The 23200-nt window shown below is 67.8% G+C and overlaps 2 protein-coding genes and 1 long non-coding RNA gene across 3 annotated transcripts; 1 reads left to right on the forward strand and 2 right to left on the reverse strand.

Annotated features, from left to right (window-relative positions):
* Positions 1-946: 946 nt before the first annotated feature.
* LTBP4 (latent transforming growth factor beta binding protein 4) lies at positions 947-18210 on the forward strand (the record flags this gene model as incomplete). The annotated part of the gene is given in 27 exon segments (XM_080609074.1): positions 947-1180; positions 3186-3233; positions 3235-3289; positions 3389-3457; positions 3566-3688; positions 4303-4467; positions 4706-4852; positions 4939-5616; positions 6199-6327; positions 6933-7058; positions 7138-7263; positions 8088-8207; positions 8281-8406; positions 8485-8610; positions 9302-9424; positions 9501-9632; positions 10270-10401; positions 10907-11035; positions 11131-11270; positions 11272-11455; positions 12202-12267; positions 12624-12752; positions 13871-14020; positions 15307-15459; positions 16302-16692; positions 16802-16945; positions 17801-18210. Coding segments are annotated over 26 exon segments (4014 nt in total). The 3' UTR covers positions 16815-16945; positions 17801-18210.
* LOC308186920 lies at positions 7426-8060 on the reverse strand. Its single transcript, XR_013944381.1, has 3 exons — positions 8000-8060; positions 7850-7909; positions 7426-7819 (listed from the first exon to the last, which is right to left on the reverse strand). It is a non-coding gene; the product is annotated as an uncharacterized lncRNA (long non-coding RNA).
* A 625-nt stretch (positions 18211-18835) lies between the features above and the next one.
* On the reverse strand, positions 18836-21959 carry LOC308186922 (potassium channel subfamily K member 6-like; the record flags this gene model as incomplete). The annotated part of the gene is made up of 3 exons (XM_080609073.1): positions 18836-19005; positions 19989-20381; positions 21686-21959. 3 exons carry the CDS (start codon positions 21957-21959, stop codon positions 18857-18859), a joined length of 816 nt encoding a protein of 271 aa, XP_080465199.1. The 3' UTR covers positions 18836-18856.
* Positions 21960-23200: the final 1241 nt, after the last annotated feature.

A 23200-nucleotide genomic window follows, 5' to 3' on the forward strand; every position in this document is an offset into this window, starting at 1 on the left:
GTCCCCCCCCCCCCCAGGTGCCCCCCCCAATGTGCCCCCCCCCCAGGTGCCCCCCCAAATGCGCCCCCCCCCCAACGCCGCCTCTCCCCGCAGAGCTGTGCCCGCTGCTGTGCCGTAACGGGGGGGTCTGCGCGCGGCCGGACGCCTGCCTGTGCCCCCCCGGCTTCGGGGGGCAAGTTCTGCCAGCTGCCCCGCCCCCGCCCCCACCCGCCGGGCCCCCCCGCGACCCCCCCCCGGGGGGGCCCCAGGCCCCCTCACCCGCTCCGTCTACACCCTGCCCATCGCCAACTACCGGGAGGAGCAGGAACGGTGAGGGGGGGGGGGCACCCCAAAAATCCCCCCCCCGTCACCTCCCCATTGTCACCCCCCCCGTTGTCACCCCCCCCATTGTCCCCCCCCGACTGCCACCCCCCCGAATTGTCCCCCCAAATTGCCCCCCTGAATTGTCCCCTTTAAATTTTGTCCCCCCCCCCAATTCTCCCCCCTAATTCTCCCCCCTCAACTTGTACCCCCCCGATTTTGCCTCCCTAATTTTGCCCCCCAAATTGCCCCCCCCAAATTGTCCTGCCCCCCAAATTGCCCCCCCTAATTTTCTCCCCCATAACTTTGCCCCCCCCCAATTTTGTCCCCCCAAATTGCCCCCCCCCAAACTATCCCCCAATTGTCTCCCCCCCAAATTGCGCCCCCCCAAAATTGTCCCCCTAATTTTGTCCCCCCCCCCCAAATTGTCCCCCCCAAGTTGTCCCCCCCAAATTGTCCCCCCCAACTGTCCCCCTAATTTTGTCCTCCCCAATTCTCCCCCCCCCAAATTGTCCCCCCCCCAACTGTCCCCCCAATTTTGTCCCCCCCCCAATTCTCCCCCCTCAAATTGTCCCCCTCCAAACTGTCCCCCTAATTTTGTCCCCCCCCCCCCCCCCAAATTGGCCCCCCCCAAGGCGTGACGTCCATGGTGAGCGTCCACGTGCGCCACCCCCCCGAGGCGTCGGTCCACCATCCACCAGTGGAGCGGGTGCGGGACGGGGACGAAGGGGACGAAGGGGACGAAGAAGGGGACGAAGGGGCCGGGGACCCCCCCCCCGGAGCCCCCCCCCCCGCGTGCTGGCGCAGAGCAGCCCCCCCCTGCCCGGGGAGGGCCCCGGCTTTCGGCCCCGCCGCCGGCTTCGGCTACTGCTTCCGCACGGTTGCGGGGCGCGGAGGGTGAGGGGACGTGGGGACATCGGGGACATCGGGGACATGGGGACGTTGGGGACGTTGGGGACATGGGGGCATTGGGGACATGGGGGCGTTGCGGACAGGGATGGGGACATGGGGACGTTGGGGACATTGGGGAAATGGAGACATTGGGGACGTTGGGTATGTTGGGGACGTTGGGGACGTTGGGGACAGGGATGGGGACATGGGGACATTGGGGGGACATTGGGGAAATGGGGACATTGGGGACGTTGGGGATGTTGGGGACGTTGGGGACGTTGGGGACAGGGATGGGGACATGGGGACATTGGGGGACATTGGGGAAATGGGGGACATTGGGGGACGTTGGGGATGTTGGGGACATGGGGGCGTTGGGGGACATGGGGGCGTTGCGGACAGGGATGGGGACATGGGGACGTTGGGGACATTGGGGAAATGGAGACATTGGGGACGTTGGGTATGTTGGGGACGTTGGGGACGTTGGGGACAGGGATGGGGACATGGGGGACATTGGGGACATTGGGGAAATGGGGGACCATTGGGGACGTTGGGGATGTTGGGGACGTTGGGGACGTTGGGGGACAGGGATGGGGACATGGGGACGTTGGGGGACATTGGGGAAATGGGGACATTGGGGACGTTGGGGATGTTGGGGACGTTGGGGACATTGGGGAAATGGGGACATTGGGGACGTTGGGGACATGGGGGCGTTGGGGACATTGGGGAAATGGGGACATTGGGGACGTTGGGGACATGGGGGCGTTGGGGACAGGGATGGGGACATGGGGACGTTGGGGATGTTGGGGACGTTGGGGGATGTTGGGGACGTTGGGGACAGGGATGGGGGACATGGTGACATTGGGGACATTGGGGGACGTTGGGGACATGGGGGCGTTGGGGACAGGGATGGGGACATGGGGACATTGGGGACATTGGGGAAATGGGGACATTGGGGACGTTGGGGATGTTGGGGACGTTGGGGACGTTGGGGACCAGGGATGGGGACATGGGGACGTTGGGGACATTGGGGAAATGGGGACGTTGGGGATGTTGGGGACGTTGGGGGACATGGGGACAGGGATGGGGACATGGGGACGTTGGGGACATTGGGGAAATGGGGACATTGGGGACGTTGGGGGATGTTGGGGACGTTGGGGACAGGGATGGGGACATGGGGACGTTGGGGACATTGGGGACGTTGGGGATGTTGGGGACATGGGGGACAGGGATGGGGACATTGGGGACATTGGGGGACGTTGGGGACGTTGGGGACATGGGGGCGATGGGGACATGGGGACATTGGGGACATTGGGGAAATGGGGACATTGGGGGACGTTGGGGATGTTGGGGACGTTGGGGACGTTGGGGACAGGGATGGGGACATGGGGACGTTGGGGACAGGGATGGGGACATGGGGACGTTGGGGACATTGGGGAAATGGGGACATTGGGGACGTTGGGGATGTTGGGGACGTGGGGACAGGGATGGGGACATGGGGATGCTGGGGACATGGGGACGCTGGGGACATTGGGGACAGCAGGGGGACTTGGGGACATTGGGGACGTTGGGAACGTTGGGGACAGCAGGGGGACTTGGGGACATTGGGGGTGTTGGGGACATGGGGACAGGAGGGGGGACATGGGACAGGAGGGAGACTTGGGGACATGGGGACAGGAGGGGGACATGGGGGTGGGGACGGGGACATGGGGACAAAGATGGGGACATGGGGACGGGGATGGGGACGTTGGGATGGGGACGTGGGGACAGGGACATTGGGGTGGGGACATTGGGGACGGGGACACGGGGACGGGAACGTGAGCCCGGGGACGTGGCTGCGGCCGTCGGGACGGGGACGTGGGGACATGGATGGGGACCCGGCTGGGGATGTGGGGGCCCGGCTGGGGACGTGATGGGGGACATGGGGACACGAGGGGACCGCGGGGGGGGGGTGGGGGGGGTTCCGGCGCCCCCCCCGACCCCCCCGCCCCGTGCAGTGCAGCTCGCCCCTGCCCGGTCTGCGCACCCAGGACGTCTGCTGCCGGGGGGGCCGGCGTGGCCTGGGGGGTGCACGAGTGCCAGCCCTGCGACGCCGACCCCCGTAAGGCAGCAGGGGTTTTTTTTGGGGGGGGTGGTGGGACGGACAAGCAATGGGGGGGGGGCTCATTTTGTGCCCCCCCCCCCCCCCCCCAACTTGCAGCGAACCCCCCCGCTGTGGGGCAGCACGCCTGCCCCAAAGGCTTCCGCCGCGCCAACGGCTCCTGCGTGGGTGAGTTTTGGGGTTGGTTTTTTTTTTTCGGGGGGGGGGTTAAAAGGGGAGGGGGGGGATTTTGGGGTGCTGACCCCCCCCCATGTCCTGTCCCCCCCCCCCCCAAAGACGTGGATGAGTGCCAGGAGGGGGGGTTCTGCCAGAACGGGCTCTGCACCAACACCCGGGGCAGCTTCGCCTGCCTGTGCCACGAGGGCTTCATCCTGGACTCATCCCGGAGCAGCTGCATCTGTGGGATTGGGATTGGGGCTGGGATTGGGATTGGGATTGGGGTTGGGATTGGGATTGGGATTGGGATTGGGGTTGGGGTTGGGGTTGGGATTGGGGTTGGGGTTGGGGTTGGGGTAGGGGTAGGGGTTGAGATCGGGGTTGGGAGGGGATGGGGGTCAGCATTGGGAGGGAATGGGGATTGGGATTGGGATTGGGGTTGGGATTGGGATTGGGATCGGGGTTGGGAGGGGATGGGGGTTGGGACTGGGAGGGGATGGGGGTTGGGGTTGGGGTTTGGATCGGGATTGGGACTGGGATTGGGAGGGGATGGGGTTGGGATTGGGAGGGGATGGGGATTGGGATTGGGGTTGGGATGGGGATGGGGTGAGATTGGGGTTGGGGTCAGGGTTGGGGTAGGGATTGGAGTAGGGAGGGGATGGGATTAGGATTGGGATTGGGAGGGGATGGGGAAGGGACGAGGAAAGGGAAAGGGCTGGGGTGGGATGGGGATGGAGTAGGATGGCGTGGGATTGGGATGGGAACGGGATGAAATGGGATTGGGGTTAGGATTGGGACTAGGATCGGGATCGGGATTGGGATGACCGGGTACAACCCCCCCCCCGCCCCCCCCCCAGCCCACCAGGTGATCTCGGAGGCGCGGGGGCCATGCTACCGGGTGCTGCGGGAGGGGCGCTGCGCGCTGCCCACCCTGCGCAACATCACCCGCCAGATCTGCTGCTGCAGCCGCGTGGGCAAGGCCTGGGGGCCGGCGTGCCAGCGCTGCCCCCCCTTCGGCTCCGGTGAGCCCCCCCCCGGGACCCCCCCACCCCCCCACACACCCCCTTGGACCCCCCCCCCCCCCCAAAAAAAAAAACCTTTGGGGAGCCCCCGTTTCGTGGGATTTGCACCCGAAGCAACGGGCTCGCCCTTTGGAGGGGGCAATTTTTTGGGGGGGGGCGATTTTTTTTGGGGGGGGGGGGCAATTTTTTTTTGGGGGGGGGCAGTTTTGACACCCCCCCCCCCCCCCTTCAATTGCAGAGGGGTTCAAGGAGATCTGCCCCGCCGGCCCCGGCTACCACTACTCGGCCTCCGACCTGCGCTACAACACCCGCTACCTGGGCCAGGACCTGCCCCGTGTCCCCCTGGGACGTCCCCGTGTCCCCTCCCCGGCCGTGACCGCCGCCCGTGAGCCCCTTGTCCCCCCCCCCCACCTTTGTCCCCCCCCCCCTGCCAGCTGGGACCCCCCCTCACCCCATTGCTCTGCCCCACAGCTCGCTGGCGCCCCGGTCGGCCGCCCCCCAGCAGGTCACCGCCTGTCCCCGAGGTGCCGCCGCGGGTCCCCGAGGTGCCACAACGTGTCCCTGAGGTGCCGCCACGCGTCCCCGAGGTGCCACCACGCGTCCCTGAGGTGCCACCGTGCATCCCTGAGGTGCCACCATGTGTCCCCAAGGTGCCACAACGGGTCCCTGAGGTGCCACAACGCGTCCACGAAGTGCCACCACGCGTCCCCGAGGTGCCACAACGTGTCCCTGAGGTGCCACAACGCGTCCCTGAGGTGCCACCACGCGTCCCTGAGGTGCCACAACGTGTCCCTGAGGTGCCACAACGCGTCCCTGAGGTGCCACCACGCGTCCCTCATGTGCCACCACGGGTCCCCGAGGTGCCACAACGCGTCCCTGAGGTGCCACAACGCATCCCTGAGGTGCCACCACATGTCCCTGAGGTGCCACCGTGCATCCCTGAGGTGCCACCGTGCATCCCCGAGGTGCCACCACGCGTCCCTGAGATGCCACCACGTGTCCCCAAGGTGCCACAACGGGTCCCTGAGGTGCCACCGCGCGTCCCTGAGGTGCCACCACCAGCCCCTGAGGTTGTCATCGTGCCTCGACCCACGCTGGGGCTGCTGGGACCCCTCCCCACGCCGCCCGGCCCGGAGGGTCCGGCACCAGGTAGGGCTGGGGCACTTGTGCACAGCTGCACACGCGTGTGCACAGTTGCACACGTGCATGCCTGCAGACGTGCACGGGGTTGCACTGTGCGCAGCTGCATGCGTGTGGTTTTTTTTGTGCACGTGTGGGGTTCCGCTCTGCGCCGTCGCACACGCACGTTTCTGCACAGGTGTGCACAGCCGCACGTGTGCACGTGGCCGTGCGTTTGTGCATGGTTGCATGCTTGCACGGCTGTGTGTGTGGTTGCATGTGTGCTCAGTTACATGTGCAAGCATTTACACGCGCGTGCATTTTGCATTAAGTCCCATTTGTGCACAGTTACAGGCATGCACAGTTACACACGTGCATGTTACGTGCGTGCACAGCTACATGTGTACACAGGTGCACATTTGCACGCCGTTGCAGGCATGCCCAGCTGCATGCAACTGCAGTTGCACACGTGCACCTCATGCATGCACAGCTAAATATATGCGTGGTTGCACGTGTGGGCGGTTTGCATGCGTGCCTATTTGCACACGTGTGCACGGTTGCACGCCTGCCTGTTTGCACACGCATGCGTTACTCATGTGCGCCCGGTTGCAGCCGCCGGCAGCGTGTGCGAGCGGAACCCGCGGATCTGCGGCCCCGGGCGCTGCGTCCCGCGCCAGGGCGGCTACACCTGCCTCTGCCACCCCGGCTTCTGGCTCAGCACCCAGGGCACCCACTGCATCGGTGAGCGGCGCCCGGCCTCTCCCTGGCCACCCATCTCCCTGTGCACCCACCGCCCCGTGCACCCATTTCCCTGTGCACCCATTTCCCAATGCACCCACCTCCCCGTGCACCCATTTCCCCGTGCACCCATTTCCCCGTGCACCCACCTCCCCCTGCACCCACCCACCTCCCCATGCACCCACCCATTTCCCCGTGCACCCACCTCCCCGTGCACCCACCTCCCCGTGCACCCATTTCCCCATGCACCCACCTCCCCCTGCACCCACCCACCTCCCCATGCACCCACCTCCCCATGCACCCACCCATTTCCCCGTGCACCCACCTCCCCGTGCACCCACCCACCTCCCCATGCACCCACCTCCCCCTGCACCCACCCACCTCCCCGTGCACCCACCTCCCCATGCACCCACCCATTTCCCCGTGCACCCACCTCCCCGTGCACCCACCCACCTCCCCATGCACCCACCCTTTTCCCCGTGCACCCACCTTCCCGCTCCCCTCTCCCCCTTCCCCCCTCCCTCCCACCCGTCTCTCCATCCCTCCCCGCTCCCGTCCATCCGTCCGTCCGTCTGTCCCCATTGCCGTCCGTCCCGCCGCCCGCCCAGACGTGGACGAGTGCCGGCGCAGCCCCCGGCCCTGCGCCCCCGGCCGCTGCGAGAACACGGTGGGGAGCTTCCGCTGCGCCTGCGGCCCCGGCTACCGGCCTGGCCCCGGTGGCACCGACTGCCAAGGTCAGCAGGGACGATATGGGGGACAACGGGGGACAGTGGGGACAACGGGGACGGGGCTGAGGTGGCCGTGTCCCCGCAGACGTGGACGAGTGCGCCCAGAGCCCCCCGCCCTGTGCCCAGAGCCGCTGCGAGAACTTGCCCGGTGGCTACCGCTGCGTCTGCCCGGCCGGCTACCGGGCCAGCACGCCCGCGGGACAGTGCCAGGGTGAGCGGGGACACCGGGGGTGGGGACACCAGGTGTGGGCTGTGGGGACACCGGGGTGTGGGGACACTGGGGTACGGGGACACTAAGGTATTGGGATATCAGGGTGTGGGGACACGAGGCGTGGGGACACCAAGGGTGCGGGGACACCGGGGTATGGGGACACTGGGGTATGGGGACACCAAGGGCGTGGGGACACCAAGGGTATGGGGACACCAAGGGCATGGGGACACCAAGGGCATGGGGACACCAAGGGCATGGGGACACCGGGGTATGGGGACACTGGGGTATGGGGACACTGGGGTATGGGGACACCAAGGGTGTGGGGACACCAAGGGCATGGGTACACCAAGGGTATGGGGACACCAAGGGCATGGGGACACCGGGGTATGGGGACACTGGGGTATGGGGACACCAAGGGCATGATCATCACCCGTGGGGTCATTGTTCATGGGGTCACCATCCATGGGTTCATCCATGGGGTCACTGTGCCATGGGGTCACCATGCCATAGTGTCGCCAGCCATGGGGTGAACATCCATGGGCTCACCATCCGTGACCTCCCCATCCATGGTGCCCCCATCCATGACCTCCCCATCTATGGTGCCCCCATCCATGACCTCCCCATCCATGGTGTCCCCATCCATGATCTCCCCATCCATGGTGTCCCCATCCATGATCTCCCCATCCATGATGTCCCCATCCATGATCTCCCCATCCATGGTGCCCCCATCCATGACCTCCCCATCCATGGTGTCCCCATCCATGGTGCCCCCACCCACGACCTCCCCCGGGGTGCCACCGCCGCCCCCTCTCCGTGCCGCGCAGACATCGACGAGTGCGAGAACCACCTGGCCTGCCCCGGCCAGGAGTGCGTCAACACGCCGGGCTCCTTCCAGTGCCAGCCGTGCCGCGACGGCTTTGAGCTGCGCCACGGGCGCTGCGCAGGTACGCGCCCCCACGTCCCCCCCGCGTCCCCCTGTCCCCCAGGAGGGCCCACCCTGACTGTGCCACCCCGTAGACGTGGACGAGTGCGCCACGGGCTCGCCCTGCGGTCCCCACGGCCGCTGCAGTAACACCGAGGGCTCCTTCCGCTGCCAGTGCCGGCGCGGCTACCGGGCGGGTGCCGGCGGCGCGCCGTGTGCGGGTGAGTGGCGGGGGCGGCGTGGGGACGGCACCGTGTCCCCCCCCCGATGGCCCCCTGATGGCCCCCGTCCTCCCACAGATGTCAACGAGTGCCTGGAGGGCGACTTCTGCTTCCCCCACGGCGAGTGCCTCAACACCGAGGGCTCTTACAGCTGCCTCTGCGCCCAGGGCTACGCCAGCACCCCCGAGGGCACCGCATGCGTCGGTCAGAGCCCGTCATGGTCCCCGTCCCCATCCCCCTGCCTGTCCTGGTCCCCATACCCGTCCCGGCCCCTGTGCTCGTTGCTGTCCCCATCCTCGTCCTGGTCGCCATTCCAGTTGTGCTTCCTGGTCCCAGTTAATCTACTCAATCCCATCCCCATCCCATCCCGTTCCCGTCCCCATCCATGTCCCCATCCCAATTCAATCCCTTTCCCATCCCCATGTCTCTCCTCATCCCATCCCATCCCGTCCCATCCCATCCCATCCCATCCCGTCCCATCCCATCCCATCCCATCCCATCCCATCCCATCCCATCCCATCCCGTCCCATCCCATCCCATCCCATCCCATCCCATCCCATCCCCATGTCCCTCCCTGTCCCCATCCCAACCCCATTCCCACCCCAATCCCCATCCCCACCCCAATCCCATCCCCATCCCACCCCAAATCCCATCCCTTTTCCATCCCATCCCAATCCCCATCGCCATTTCCATCCCAACCCCAATCCCATTCCAATCCCATCCCATCCCACCCCACCCCTTCATCACCCACCCAAGCATCCGGGTACCACGGGGTGCCACCATCCCCGTGTCCCCCTCTTCCCCCGTGTCCCCCCTTTTCCCCCTTTTCCCCCCTGCCCCCATGTCCCCCCCCCGTGCCCATGTCCCCCCCGTCCTCACCCCGTGTCCCCCCCAGACGTGGACGAGTGCCAGCGGGGGGACGTGTGCCAGGGCGGCCGCTGCGCCAACACCGACGGCGCCTTCGAGTGCCACTGCCCCGCCGGCTTCCGCACCGATGCTGAGCGGGCCCAGTGCCACGGTGAGGGGCTGGGGGGGGTTGTTTTTGGGTGCCCCCCACCCTGGGGCTGGCGGCGAGAGTGGCCCTGTCCCCACAGACGTGGACGAGTGCCAGGAGCACGGGGCCGAGCTGTGCGGGGCCGAGCGCTGCGAGAACCTGCCCGGCTCCTACCGCTGCGTGCCCGCCTGCCAGCCCGGCTACCGGCCCCGGGACGGCGGGGGGTGTGAGGGTGAGCGGGGATTGGGATTGGGATTGGGATGGGATGGGGATTGGGATTGGGACTGGGTGGGGATGGAGATAGAGACCAATAATGGAAGAGTATAGGGACTGGGATTGGAGTAGGATGGGGATGGGATGGGATTGGGATGGGATTGGGATGGGATTGGGATTGGGATGGGGATGGGGATGGGGATGGGGTGGGATGGGGTGGGATGGGATGGGGATGGGGATGGGGATGGGGATGGGGATGGGATGGGGATGGGGATGGGATGGGGATGGGATGGGGATGGGGATGGGGATTGGGATGGGATGGGGATGGGATTGGGATGGGGATGGGGATGGGATTGGGATGGGATTGGGATTGGGATGGGGATTGGGATGGAGATGGGATAGGGATGGGGATGGGATGGGGATGGGGATGGGGATGGGGATGGGATGGGGATGGGATTGCGATTGGGATGGGGACGGGGACAGGTGCAGGGACCAGAATGGGATGGCATGGGGACTGGGACAGGGATGGGAACCTGCACACGGGGATGTGATATGCACGGGGCTCATCCTGCCCCGGGCTGGGGTCCCCGTCGTCCCCCATCCCACCTTGTCCCTCCCCTGCTCGGGGTCCCCCCGCCCCCCCGGTGTCCCCGCAGACGTGGACGAGTGCCAGGAGCACGGGGCCGAGCTGTGCGGGGCCGAGCGCTGCGAGAACCTGCCCGGCTCCTACCGCTGCGTGCCCGCCTGCCAGCCCGGCTACCGGCCCCGGGACGGCGGGGGGTGTGAGGGTACGGGGCCACGGGGACGGGGACGGGGGCACAGGGACAGGGACGGGGGCACGGGGGGGCTGCGGAGACCGTGACCTGCCAGGGGGGTGCGGAGAAGGGGGAGGGAGCAGGAACTGTGGGGACAGAGGGGACCGTGCCCTAGGGGACAGAGGGGACATCGCTATGGGGTTTGTAGGGGCAGGGGAACTTCCCCATGGGGTTAGGATGGAGCTGGGCCACGCCATGGGGGACACCAGGGACAATACCGGGGGAGACAATGGGGACAACCACGGGGGACATTGGGGACAACCCCATGGGGCCGTTGGGGACAACCCCATGGGGCCATTGGGGACAGCCAAATGGGGTTGAGGTGCAGGGCGACTTCTCCATGGGGTTAGGATGGGGACGGCCAGCAGGGACCGTCGGGGGGCAACGGGGACCCCGCCACAGGGCTGAGCTTTTGGGGGACGATTCCATGCCCCCCCCCTCCCCCCCCCCCCCCAAATGTCACCGCTCCCCCTTGCAGACGAGGACGAGTGCGCCGAGGGGGGGGCCCGCTGCGGCCCCCACGCCGCCTGCCACAACCTCCCCGGCTCCTTCCAGTGCGCCTGCCACCAGGGCTACGAGGCCGCCCGCCACGGCCACCACTGCCAGGGTACGGGGACAACGGGGACAGCGGGGTGGGGGGGAGGAGCGGGGGGGACGCACACAGCGATGCTGAGCCCCCCCCCCGTCGTATTTCTCCCCCAGACGTGGACGAGTGCGCCACGCTGCCAGGGGTGTGCGGGGCGGCGCGCTGCGAGAACGTGGACGGCTCCTTCCTCTGCCTCTGCCCCGACGGGGGCCACGAGTTCGACCCGGTGACGGGGACGTGCGGGGGACCCCCCCCCAGCGACCCCCCCCCGCCTCCGGCCCCCCCCGGCGCCGTGGCGGCCCCCCCGGCGGCGGCGTGCTTCAGCCCCGCCTGCGGGGTGCTGGCGCCCAACGTCACCCAGCAGCAGTGCTGCTGCAGCGTGGGGGGGGCCTGGGGGGTCCGCTGCCCCCCCCCCGCGGCCGTGCCCCACTCCTGGAACCGGTGGGGACATGGGGATGGGGGGGGGGGGGGGGGGATGGGACGGGGTCGGGGTGGGGAGGGGATTGGAGATGGGGTGGGGTGGGAATGGGGATGGGGATTGGGGTGGGATGGGATTGGGATGGGGATGGGATTGGGGTTGGGGTTGGGACTGGGATGGGGATGGGGTGGGGATGGGGATGGGATTAGGATGGGGATGGGATTGGGATGGAATGGTGGTGGGAAGGGATTGGGATGGGGATGGGCATGGGGATTGGGATGGGGATGGGATTGGGGTTGGGGTTGGGGTTGGGGTTGGGGTTGGGGTTGGGACTGGGATGGGATGGGGTGGGGATGGGGATAGTATTAGGATGGGGATGGGATTGGGATGGAATGGGGGTGGGAAGGGATTGGGATGAGGATGGGCATGGGGATTGGGATGGGGATGGGATGGGGATGGGATTAGGATGGGGGTGGGGATGGGAAGGGATTGGAGCGGGGATGGGATTGGGATTGGGATGGGGGTGGGATTGGGATTGGGGTGGAAAGGGATTGGGATGGAATTGGGGTGGGGATGGGATTGGGATGGGATGGGGATGGGGTTGGAAGGGGATTGGGGTTGGGATTGGAAGGGGATTAGGATTGGGATGGGATGGGATTGGGATTGGGGTGCGGATGGGGACAGGGACGGGATGGGGATGGGGTCAGGACGGGTGCGTGGCACCGGTGCCAAGGGGGGGGGGTGACGCCGCCGCCCCCCCCCCCCCAAGCCGAGCACCGAGCCCTCTGCCCCCACGGGACCGGCCAGACCACGGGGCCCCAGGGCTCAGCAGCAGGTGAGTGCGGCTGCGGGGGGGGGGCACAGCCATGGGGCCCCCCCATTTGGGGGCTCCCCCCCCATTTAGGGACTCCCCCCCCATTTAGGGACTCCCCCCATATTTAGGGGCTCCCCCACTTTAGGGATGCCCCTCCAATTTGGGGATGCCCCCCCCCTATTTTGGGAATTCCCCCCCCCTATTTTGGGGGGATGCCCCCCCCGTATTTTGGGAATTCCCCCCCCCCCCATTTTGGGGGGATACCCCCCCTAATTTGGGGATACCCCCCCTATTTAGGGGCTTCCCCGTTTTGGGGGTGCTCCCCCCCCCCATTTCGGGGACCCTCCCCTGACGTCGCACCCTCCCCCCCCCCCCAGACGTGGACGAGTGCCGGGTGTTCGCGCCGCAGCTGTGCCGGGGGGGGGTCTGCGTCAACGCCGCCCCCGGCTTCAGCTGCTACTGCCCCAGCGGCTACTACTACGAGCAGGAGCACCTGCAGTGCGTGGGTGAGCGCCCAGCACCCCCGGCACCCTGCCAGCACCCTGAGCACCCTGAGCACCCTGCCTGCACCCTGAGCACCCTGCCTGCACCCCCAGCACCCTGCCTGCACCCCCAGCACCCTGCCAGCACCCTGCCAGCACCCTGAGCACCCTGACAGCACCCTGTCTGTACCCTGAGCACCCTACTTGCACCCCCAGCACCCTGCCCGCACCCCCAGCACCCTGCCCGCACCCCGAGCACCCTGCCTACACCCTGTCTGTACCCTGAGCACCCTGCCAGCACCCTGTGCACCCTGACAGCACCCTGTCTGTACCCTGAGCACCCTGACAGCAGCCTGAGCACCCTACCAGCACCCTGCCAGCACCCTGCCAGCACCCTGTCTGTACCCTGAGCACCCTACTTGCACCCTGCCAGCACCCTGCCTGCACCCTGTCTGTACCCTGAGCACCCTACTTGTACCCTGACTGCACCCTGAGCGCGCCCTACCTGCACCCTTCCGGCACCCTTCCAGCACCCTGACAGCACCCTGAGCACCCTGCCTGCACCCCCAGCACCCTGCCTGCACCCTCTGCACCCTGTTTGCACTCTGAGCACCCTGCCAGCACCCCGAGCACCCTGCCTGCACCCTGAGCATCCTATTTGCACCCTGAGCACCCTGAGCACCCTACCTGCACCCTGAGCACACTACCTGTACCCAGACAGCACCCTGCCTACACCCTGACAGCACCCTGAGCACCCTGAGCACCCTGCCTGCACCCTGACAGCACCCTGAGCACCCTGCCTGCACCCTGCCTGCACCCTGACAGCACCCTGCCAGCACCCTGAGCACCCTGAGCACCCTTCCAGCACCCTGAGCACCCTACTTGTACCCTGCCTGCACCCTGAGCACCCTGCTAACACCCTGCCCACACCCTTCCAGCACCTTGCCTGCACCCTGAGCACCTTGCCTGCACCCTGAGCACCCTGCCTGCACCCTGACAGCACCCTCAGCACCCTGCCTGCACCCTGAGCACCCTGAGCCCCCTGCCAGCGCCCTGAGCACCCTGCCAGCACCCTGTGCACACCCTTCCAGCAAGCCCCCGTGCCCCCCGCCCTCCCCCACCGACCGCTGCCCCCCCCCCAGATAACGACGAGTGCCAGGACGAGGACGCGGAGCCGTGCATCGGGGGCCGCTGCGTCAACACGGTGGGCTCCTACTTCTGCTCCTGCGCCCCCCCCCTGGTGCTGGACGGCTCCCAGCGCCGCTGCGTCACCAACGACACCCGCGCCATGGGTGAGGGCACCCCCTGCCACCCCCCGTGTCACCCCCCCCCATGTCACCGTCACCCCCCACCCCGTGTCGCCCTGTCCCCGTGTGTCCCCATATCCCTGTCCTATGTCCTGTGTCCCCATGTCACCATACCCCCATGTCACTGTATCCTGGTGTCCCCAAATCCCCGTGTCCCCATGTCCCCGTGTCCCCACGTCCCACGTCACCTCCCCATGTCCCACGTTGTCTCCCTGGGTCCCATGTCACCGTATCCCCATGTCCCACATCCCCACATCCCCCTGTCCCACATCGCCGTGTCCCCATGTCCCCATGTCCCACGTCCCCACGTCTCACGTCCCCATGTCCCCATGTCCCAAATCCCTGTGTCACCGTGTCCCCACGTCCCACATCGCCTCCCCGTGTCCCCATGTCCCACATCCCCATGTCCCCGTGTCCCCTGTTGTCTCTGCACATCCCACACCACCTCCCCGTGTCCCCATGTCACCATGTCCCCGTGTCCCCATGTCCCACGTCCCCACGTCACCATGTCCCCATGTCCCATATCCCACGTTCCCGTGTCCCCATGTCCCCACCTCACGTGTCCCCATGTCCCCGTGTCCCACGTCCCCATGTCCCCATGTCCCACGTCCCTGTGTCCCCGTGTCCCCTCATTGTGTCCCCATGTCCCCGTGTCCCCGTGTCCCCTCTTGTCTCCCCACATCCCACATCACCTCCCCGTGTCCCCATGTCCCACATCCCTATGTCACCGCGTCCCCATGTCCCGTGTCCCCGTGTCCCCCGTTGCCTCCCCACATCCCACGCCTCCTCCCCGTGTCCCCACGTCCCCACGTCCCCGTGTCCCCATGTCCCACGTCCCTGTGTCCCCATGTCCCACATCCCCACATCCCCGTGTCCCCGTGTCCCACGTCCCCGTGTCACCGTGTCCCCGTGTCCCCATGTCCCACGTTCCCGTGTCACCGTGTCCCCATGTCCCACGTCCCCGTGTCACTGTGTCCCCGTGTCCCACGTCCCCGTGTCCCCATGTCCCATGCCCCTCCCGTCACTGTGTCCCCGTGTCCCCGTGTCCCCACGTCCCCACGTCCCTGTGTCCCCATGTCCCGTGTCCCCATGTCCCACGTCCCCGTGTCCCCATGTCCCACGTCCCCGTGTCCCCGTGTCCCCACGTCCCCACATCCCCGTGTCCCCACATCTCACGTCCCCATGTCACTGTGTCCCTGTGTCCCCATGTCCCACGTCCCCGTGTCCCCATGCCCCACGCCCCCCCCGTCACCGTGTCCCCGTGTCCCCAGAGGAGGACCCGGCCGTGTGCTGGCAGGAGGTCGGCCCCGACCTGGTGTGCGGGCGCCCGCGGCTGGACCGGCAGGCGACCTACACCGAGTGCTGCTGCCTCTACGGGGAGGCCTGGGGCATGGACTGCGCCCTCTGCCCCGCGCGGCACTCAGGTGCTGCCACCGTGTCCCCAGTGTCTCCAGTGTCCCCGCGGCCCCTCCAGCCCCGTGTCCCAACGTCCCCATGTCCCCAACGTCCCCATGTCCCCAACGTCCCCATGTCCCCAACATCCCCGTGTCCCCTCCAGCCCCGTGTCCCAACGTCCCCATGTCCCCTCCAGCCCCGTGTCCCAACGTCCCCATGTCCCCAACATCCCCGTGTCCCCTCCAGCCCCGTGTCCCAACGTCCCCATGTCCCCAACGTCCCCATGTCCCCAACGTCCCCGTGTCCCCTCCGGCCCCGTGTCCCCTCCAGCCCCGTGTCCCCTCCGGCCCTGTGTCCCCAACGTCCCCATGTCCCCAATGTCCCCGTGTCCCCTCCAGCCCCGTGTCCCCTCCGGCCCCGTGTCCCCACGTCCCCGTAGCCACATGGCCCTATATCCTCACATCCCCATGTCCCCCCGTTTTCCCCTGTCCCCCATGTCCCTGTCCCCCCCCCATGCCCACGTCCCCATGTCCCCCACGTCCCCATGCCCCCCCCCATGCCCACAACCCCCCCTCCCCTATGCCCGTGTCCCTGTGTCCCCCACGCCCATGTCCCCAAGACCCCACGTCCCCAGCCCCCACGTAGGGGGACCCCCACCCTGCCCCCCCTCCTACCCCAGCAATAGAGACCCCCCCCCAAAACCCCCATAACGGGGACCCCTTGGGCACCCCCCCCTTTTAGCGCTGACCCCTCCCACCCCCTACAACGCCCCCCCTTTTACATCCCCATTTTTTGTGCGCCCCCCCCCCCCAGCCCCGCAATCTGCGTCCCCCCCTCCCCAGCTTTTTCTCTCCCCCCCCCCCCCCCCCAGATGACTTCGAGTTCCTCTGCAACGTCCTGCGCCCCCCCGGCCCGGGGCTGGGCCCCCCCTACGAATACGGCCCCGAATACGCCCCCCACTACGGGCTGCCCTACGGCCCCCTCCCTTTCGGGGGCCCCCGCCTGCCCCCCCCGGGGCTGCGCGCCGACTACGACCCCTACGGGCTGGGGGGGGCGGCGGGGGGCTACGACCCCCGCGGGGACGCCCTCTACGCGCCCCCCCCCGCCCCGCTACGAGGACTTGGAGGATTTCGAGGGGTCCCGGCGGGCCCCCCCCCGCTCCTCCCGGCCCCGCAGCCCCCCCAGCGCCCCCCAGGCCCCCCCCCCGTGGCTCTTCCAGCCCCACGGCGTGGCCGAGCGGCCGGGGCGAGCCAGCGAGGACGGTGAGTTGGGGCGGGGGGTTTTCGGGGGCGGGGGGGGGGAATTTGGTGGGGTTTTTTTTTATTGGGGGGGTGGGTGGGCTGATGTGGACCCCCCCCCCGAAAACCGCAGACCCCCAGGATGAGGCGCTGCCGGCGGAGCTGTGCGGGGTGCTGAGCGGCTGCGAGCACGGGCGCTGCGTGCGGGTGCCCCAGGGCTTCACCTGCGCCTGCGACCCCGGGTACCGGCTGGATGCCGCCCGCGTGGCCTGCGTGGGTGAGGAGACCCCCCCCCAAAACCCGGCCCCGGCCTAATCCCGGCCTAATCCCATCCCAATCCCGGCCTAATCCCATCCCAACCCCATCCCAGCCCGTCCCAATCCCCCGTCCCAGCCCAAATCCCACCCCATTCCCACCCCACCCCATCCCCAATCCCACCCCGATCCCACCCTGATCCAACCCCCGATCCTACCCTAATCCAACCCCCTAATCCCACCCCAAATCCCACCCCAATCCCATCCCCAACCCCTCCCCACCCCAGTCAGACCCCAAATACAATCCCAATCCCAATCCCACCCCAAATCCCACCCCAATCCCATCCCCAACCCCTCCCCACCCCAGTCAGACCCCACATACAATCCCAATCCCAATCCCACCCCAAATCCCACCCAATCCCAATCTAACCCCAATCCCACCCCAAATCCCACCCAATCCCAATCCCACCCCAAATCCCACCCCAAATCCCACCCAATCCCAATCCGACCCCATTCCTACCCCAATCCCACCCCAAATCCCACCCAATCCCAATCGCACCCCAAATCCCACCCAATCCCAATCTAACCCTAATCCCACCCCAAATCCCACCCAGTCCCAATCCGACCCCATTCCTACCCCAATCCCACCCCAAATCCCACCCAATCCCAATCCCACCCCAAATCCCACCCAATCCCAATCTAACCCTAATCCCACCCCAAATCCCACCCAATCCCAATCCAACCCCAAATCCCACCCCAATCCTACCCAAAATCCCACCCCAACCCCCCCCAATCCCACCCTGATCCCACCCCGAGTCCCCCCCAACCCCCCTTAATCCCCCCCCCCGACCCCCTCTGACCCCCCCCCCTCCCCGCAGATGTCGACGAGTGCTCGGAGGCCGCCCTGTGCCGGGGGGGGCGCTGCCTCAACACCCCCGGCTCCTTCCGCTGCCTCTGCCCCCCCGGCTCCGTCCCGGCGCAGGGACCCCCCCGCTGCGTCCCCGCGCGCCCCCCGGCCTGAGCCCCCCCCCTCCCCATCCCGGGGGGGGGGGTCCGTATTTATTGTCTGTATATATCGGAGCTGGGGGGGGGGGGGGGAAGGAGAGACACTGGGGGGCACCGTCCGGCGTGGCCCCCCCTCCGCCCGCTGCGGGGTGGGGGTGGGGGGGCTCCCGGGGGTGCCCATGGGGGTGCCCGGCCCCCTGCCCTCCCCCCCCCGTCCATGTGAGCCCCCCCTCACCCCCCCCCCCCCCCAATTTTTACAGAATAAAGGTTTTCTATAAAATGAGCTGGGGGGTGGTCCTTTCACCCTAAAAGGGTGGGGGGGGGTGTCCTGGGGTTTCACAGGGATTGGGACCCCCCCCCCCCCCGTGGGACTGGGACCCCAAATGGGACCCCCCTATAGGACTGCAACCCCCCCCACCCAGTGGGACTGGGACCCCCCTCAATGGATCTGGGACCCCCCCCCCATAGGTCTGGGACCCCTCCATGGGCCTGGGACCCCCCCCATAGGTCTGGGACCCCCCCCCCCATAGGTCTGGGACCACCCCGTGGGCCTGGGACCCCCCCCATAGGTCTGGGACCCCCCCCCCATGGGTCTGGGACCACCCCAGTGTGTCTGGGACCCCCCCCCATGGGTCTGGGACCCTCCCAGTGTGTCTGGGACCCCTCCGTGGGTCTGGGACCCCCCCCCCCAATGGGACTGGGACCCCCCCCCATTGGTACTGGAATACCCCAATGTCTCTGGGGACCCCCCCCCCCCCAGTGGGACTGGGACCCCCCCATGTGTCTGGGGACCCCCCAGTGGGACTGGGACCCCCCCCAAAGGGTCTGGGACCCCCCCCCAATGGGACCGGGACCGCCCCCCATGGGTCTGGGACCCCCAAACCCCCCCAGTGACCACAGCGAGCCCATCACGCTTCGAGCCCCCCCGTTTATTGCCCCCCCTCGTCCAGCAGCCCCCCGTCCTCCTCGGGGGGGGCCGGGGGGGGGCGCAGCACGGCGCTGACCCCGTGCAGCTCCAGCAGCTGCTGGAACGCCGCCAGCAGCAGCAGCGCCGCCGTCACCCCCAGCAGCAGGTAGGCTGGGGGGGGGGGGAGGGGGGCAGCGGTCAGAGACCCCCCCCCGTGGAGACCCCACCCCATGGAGAGGTCCCCGTGGAGACCCCACCCATGGAGACCCCATCCCCATGGAGACCCCACCCCCATGGAGACTCCACCCCCATGGAGAGCCCCCCCATAGACCCCACCACCACGGAGACCCCAACCATGGAGACCCCCCCCCCCAATGAAGACCCTGCCATCACGGTGACCCATCCATGAAGACCCCCACCACCTTGAAGACCCCGCCACCATAAAGACCCCACCCCAATGGAGACCCAACCACCATGAAGACCCAACCATGGAGACCCCTATCCATAAAGACCCCACCACCATGAAGACCCCAACCATGAAGACCCCACCACTATAGAGACCCCAACCATGAAGACCTTAACCACAAAGACCCCAACCATGGAAACCCCAACCATGAAGACCCCAACCATGAAGACCCCACCACCATGAAGACCCCAACCATGAAGACCCCACCACCATGAAGACCCAACCACCATAAAGACACCCCCCCAATGGAGACCCCCGCCACCACGAAGACCCCAACCACGCAGAACCAATCACATAGACCCAACCACCACGTAGACCCAACTGTGGAGACCTCAGCCATGATGGAGCCCCCAACCACGGAGACCCCATGATCACAGAGACCCCACCACAACACAGACCACGACCACCATGGAGACCCCAACCATGGAGAACCCAACCATAAAGAACCCACCACCACGAACACCCAACCACGGAGCCCCAACCACCATGAAGACCCCAACCATGGAAACCCCAACCACGAAGACCCCAACCATGAAGACCCAACCACCATAAAGACACCCCCCCAGTGGAGACCCCACCACCACAAAGACCCCAACCACGTAGACCCAACCACGTAGACCCAACCACCACGTAGACCCAATCATGGATCCCTCCACCCCAACGGCCCCCACCCCCCGTCCCCGCTCACCGGCCAAGGCCACCCGGTAGAGGTGACGCAGGGGCTGCCCCTCCGGTGCCACCGCCGCGTCCCCCAGCCCCACGGTGGTGACGGCCATGCCGCAGAAGAAGATGGCGTCCAAGAAGCTCCCGGAGTCCCCCAGGGCCCACAGGGCGGCGGCGGGCAGCAGCACGAAGCCCCCCGCCACCGCCAGCGCCAGCAGCCCCAAATGGAGCCCGGCGGCCCCCCGGGGGCTCCAACCCCACCGCGCCCGCAGGTAGCGCTGGGGCCACCGGGTGACCGGCACCGAAAGCCACCGGGCCACCGCCGCCAGCGTCAGCACGGTGAAGGGGACGCCCAGCGCCGCGTAGGCCAGGCAGAAGGCTTTGCCCCCCGGGGACAGGGGGGCCACGGGGCCGTAGCCTGGGGGAGGAAATTTGGGGGGGGACCCCCCAGTAAGTGAAAGGGGAGGGGGGACCCCTGGGGTTGGAGGGGGAGGGGGGGGGAGGGGGGAAGTTGGGGGCTGGGTGTCGATGGGGGTCCTGGGGGAATTGGGGGTCTCTGTGGTCTGGGGGGGTCCCGGGGGGGGGCTGGTGCCCATGGGGGTCCTGAGGGTCCCAGTGCTCATGGGGCTCCCAGGGGTCCCGGTGCTCATGGGGGTCCCGGGGGTCCTGGCGCTCATGGGGGTCCCAATGCCCTTGGGGGGTCTCGATGCTCTTGGGGGTCCCAGGGGGCCTGGTTCTCATGGGGGTCCTGAGCAACCTGGTGCCCAGGGGGGTCCCGGTGCCCATGGGGCTCCTGGGGGTCCCAGTGCTAATGGGGGTCCCAGTGCCCATGGGGGTCCTGAGGTTCTCGGGGGTCTCGGTGCCCATGGGGGTCCTGGGGGTCCTGGTCCCCACAGGGGTCATGGTGTTCACGGGGGTCCCGATGTTCTTTGGGGGGGTCCCAGGGGTCCTGTTACTCATAGGGATCCCAGTGCCTGTGGGGGTCCTGGTTCCCATGGGGGTCCCAGGGGTCCTGGTGCTCATGGGGGTCCTGGGGGAATTGGGGGTCTCCATGATCTTGGGGGTCCCGGGGGGGGGGGGCTGGTGCTCAGAGGGGTCCTGGGGAAATTGGTGCTCATGGGGGTCCCGGTGCTCATGGGGGTCCTGGTGCCCATGGGGGTCCTGGGGGTCCCAATGCCCTTGGGGGTCCTGGGGGTCCCGGTGCCCATGGGGCTCCTGGGGGTCCCAGTGCTAATGGGGGTCCCAGTGCCCGTGGGGGTCCTGAGGTTCTCGGGGGTCTCGGTGCCCATGGGGGTCCTGGGGGTCCTGGTCCCCACAGGGGTCATGGTGTTCACAGGGGTCCCGATGTTCTTTGGGGGGTCCCAGGGGTCCTGTTACTCATAGGGATCCCAGTGCCTGTGGGGGTCCTGGTTCCCATGGGGGTCCCAGGGGTCCTGGTGCTCATGGGGGTCCTGGGGGAATTGGGGGTCTCCATGATCTTGGGGGTCCCGGGGGGGAGGGGGGGGGGCTGGTGCTCAGAGGGGTCCTGGGGAAATTGGTGCTCATGGGGGTCCCGGTGCTCATCGGGGTCCTGGTGCCCATGGGGGTCCTGGGGGTCCCGATGCCCTTGGGGGTCCTGGGGGTCCCGGTGCCCATAGGGGTCCTGATCCACGGCAGGGGGGCCCCAATTCGGGGGGGGGGGGGGGGCGGTGGTCCCGATTCGGGGGCGGGAGGGCTCCTTACCCACGGTGGTGAGCAGGGCGGTGGAGAAGAAGAAGGCGGAGGCCAGGTCCCACCGCGGGGTCCCGGAGGCGTTGAGGGTCCCGGGGGGGTCCCCGAGGGTCCGCGGCCCCCCCTCCAGCACCCACAGCCCCACAGTGCCCAGCAGCAGCAGCCCCCCCTGGGCCACCAGCAGCAGCCCCAGCGCCACGCCGCGCCCCATGGCGGCGCCCCACAGCGGCGCCCCACGGCCGGCCCCATAGCGGGCCCCATAGCGGAGATCCCACCCCCCGGACATGGTGAGGGGGGGGGCCCCCCGAGTCCTCCCCCCCGCCCCCCCCCCCCTTAACCGCCATGGGGACGTCACGGGGCCGGTCACACGCCGCCACCACGGGACCCGCGGTTTCCTCCCGATAGCCCCGGGGCTGCGGCGGTGATGGGGGGGGAGGCACGAGGGGGGGGAGGATGGGGGTGCCTTGGGGGGGGGGGCTGTGGGGGTTGGGGGGGGGGCCACGGGGACATGGGGGATATGGGGACATGGTGGCCTTGGGGACGAGATGGCCCTGGGGACACTGAGGCCTTGGGGACAAGATGGCCACCACGGCCAGGCCTATGGCCACGACACCTCAGGGACAGCCCTAGGGCCACCATGGCCACCGTGTGGCCTTGGGGACGTGGTGGCCCTGGGGACGTGGTGGCACTGGGGACGTGGTGGCACTGGGGACATGGTGGCACTGGGGACGTGGTGGCACTGGGGACATGGTGGCACTGGGGACATGGTGGCACTGGGGACGTGGTGGCCCTGGGGACGTGGTGGCCCTGGGGACATGGTGGCACTGGGGACATGGTGGCACTGGGGACGTGGTGGCACTGGGGACATGGTGGACATGGGGACAAGATGGCTGCCATGGCCAGGCCTATGGCCACGACACCTCAGGGGCCACTGTGGCCACCGAGTGAGGGACCTAGGAACGTGGTGGCCCTGGGGACACTGAGGCCATGGGGACACTGAGGCCATGGGGACACTGTGGCCTTGGGGACATGGTGGCCCTGGGGACAAGACGGCTGCCACAGCCAGGCCTATGGCCCTGACACCTTGGACACAGCCCCGGGGCCACCATGGCCACCGAGCGTCCCTGGGGAGGGACCTGGGGACACGTGGTGGCCCTGGGGACATGGCGGCCTTGGTGACATCATAGCCTTGGTGACATCATGGCCTTGGTGACATCATGGCCTTGGTGACGTGGTGGCCTTGGTGATGTCATGGCTCTGGTGAAGTCATGGCCTTGGTGACGTCACCACCTTGGTGACATGGTGGCCTTGGTGACGCCATGACCTTGGTGATGTCATGGCCTTGATGACGTCATGGCTTTGGTGACGTCATGGCCTTGGTGACGTCATGGCCTTGGTGACGTGGTGGCCTTGGTGATGTCATGGCTCTGGTGAAGTCATGGCCTTGGTGACGTCACCACCTTGGTGACATGGTGGCCTTGGTGACGCCATGACCTTGGTGATGTCATGGCCTTGATGACGTCATGG

Source organism: Anser brachyrhynchus (assembly GCF_964034855.1).
Source record: "Anser brachyrhynchus genome assembly, contig: SCAFFOLD_563, whole genome shotgun sequence".
NCBI classification, from domain to species: Eukaryota; Metazoa; Chordata; class Aves; order Anseriformes; family Anatidae; genus Anser; species Anser brachyrhynchus.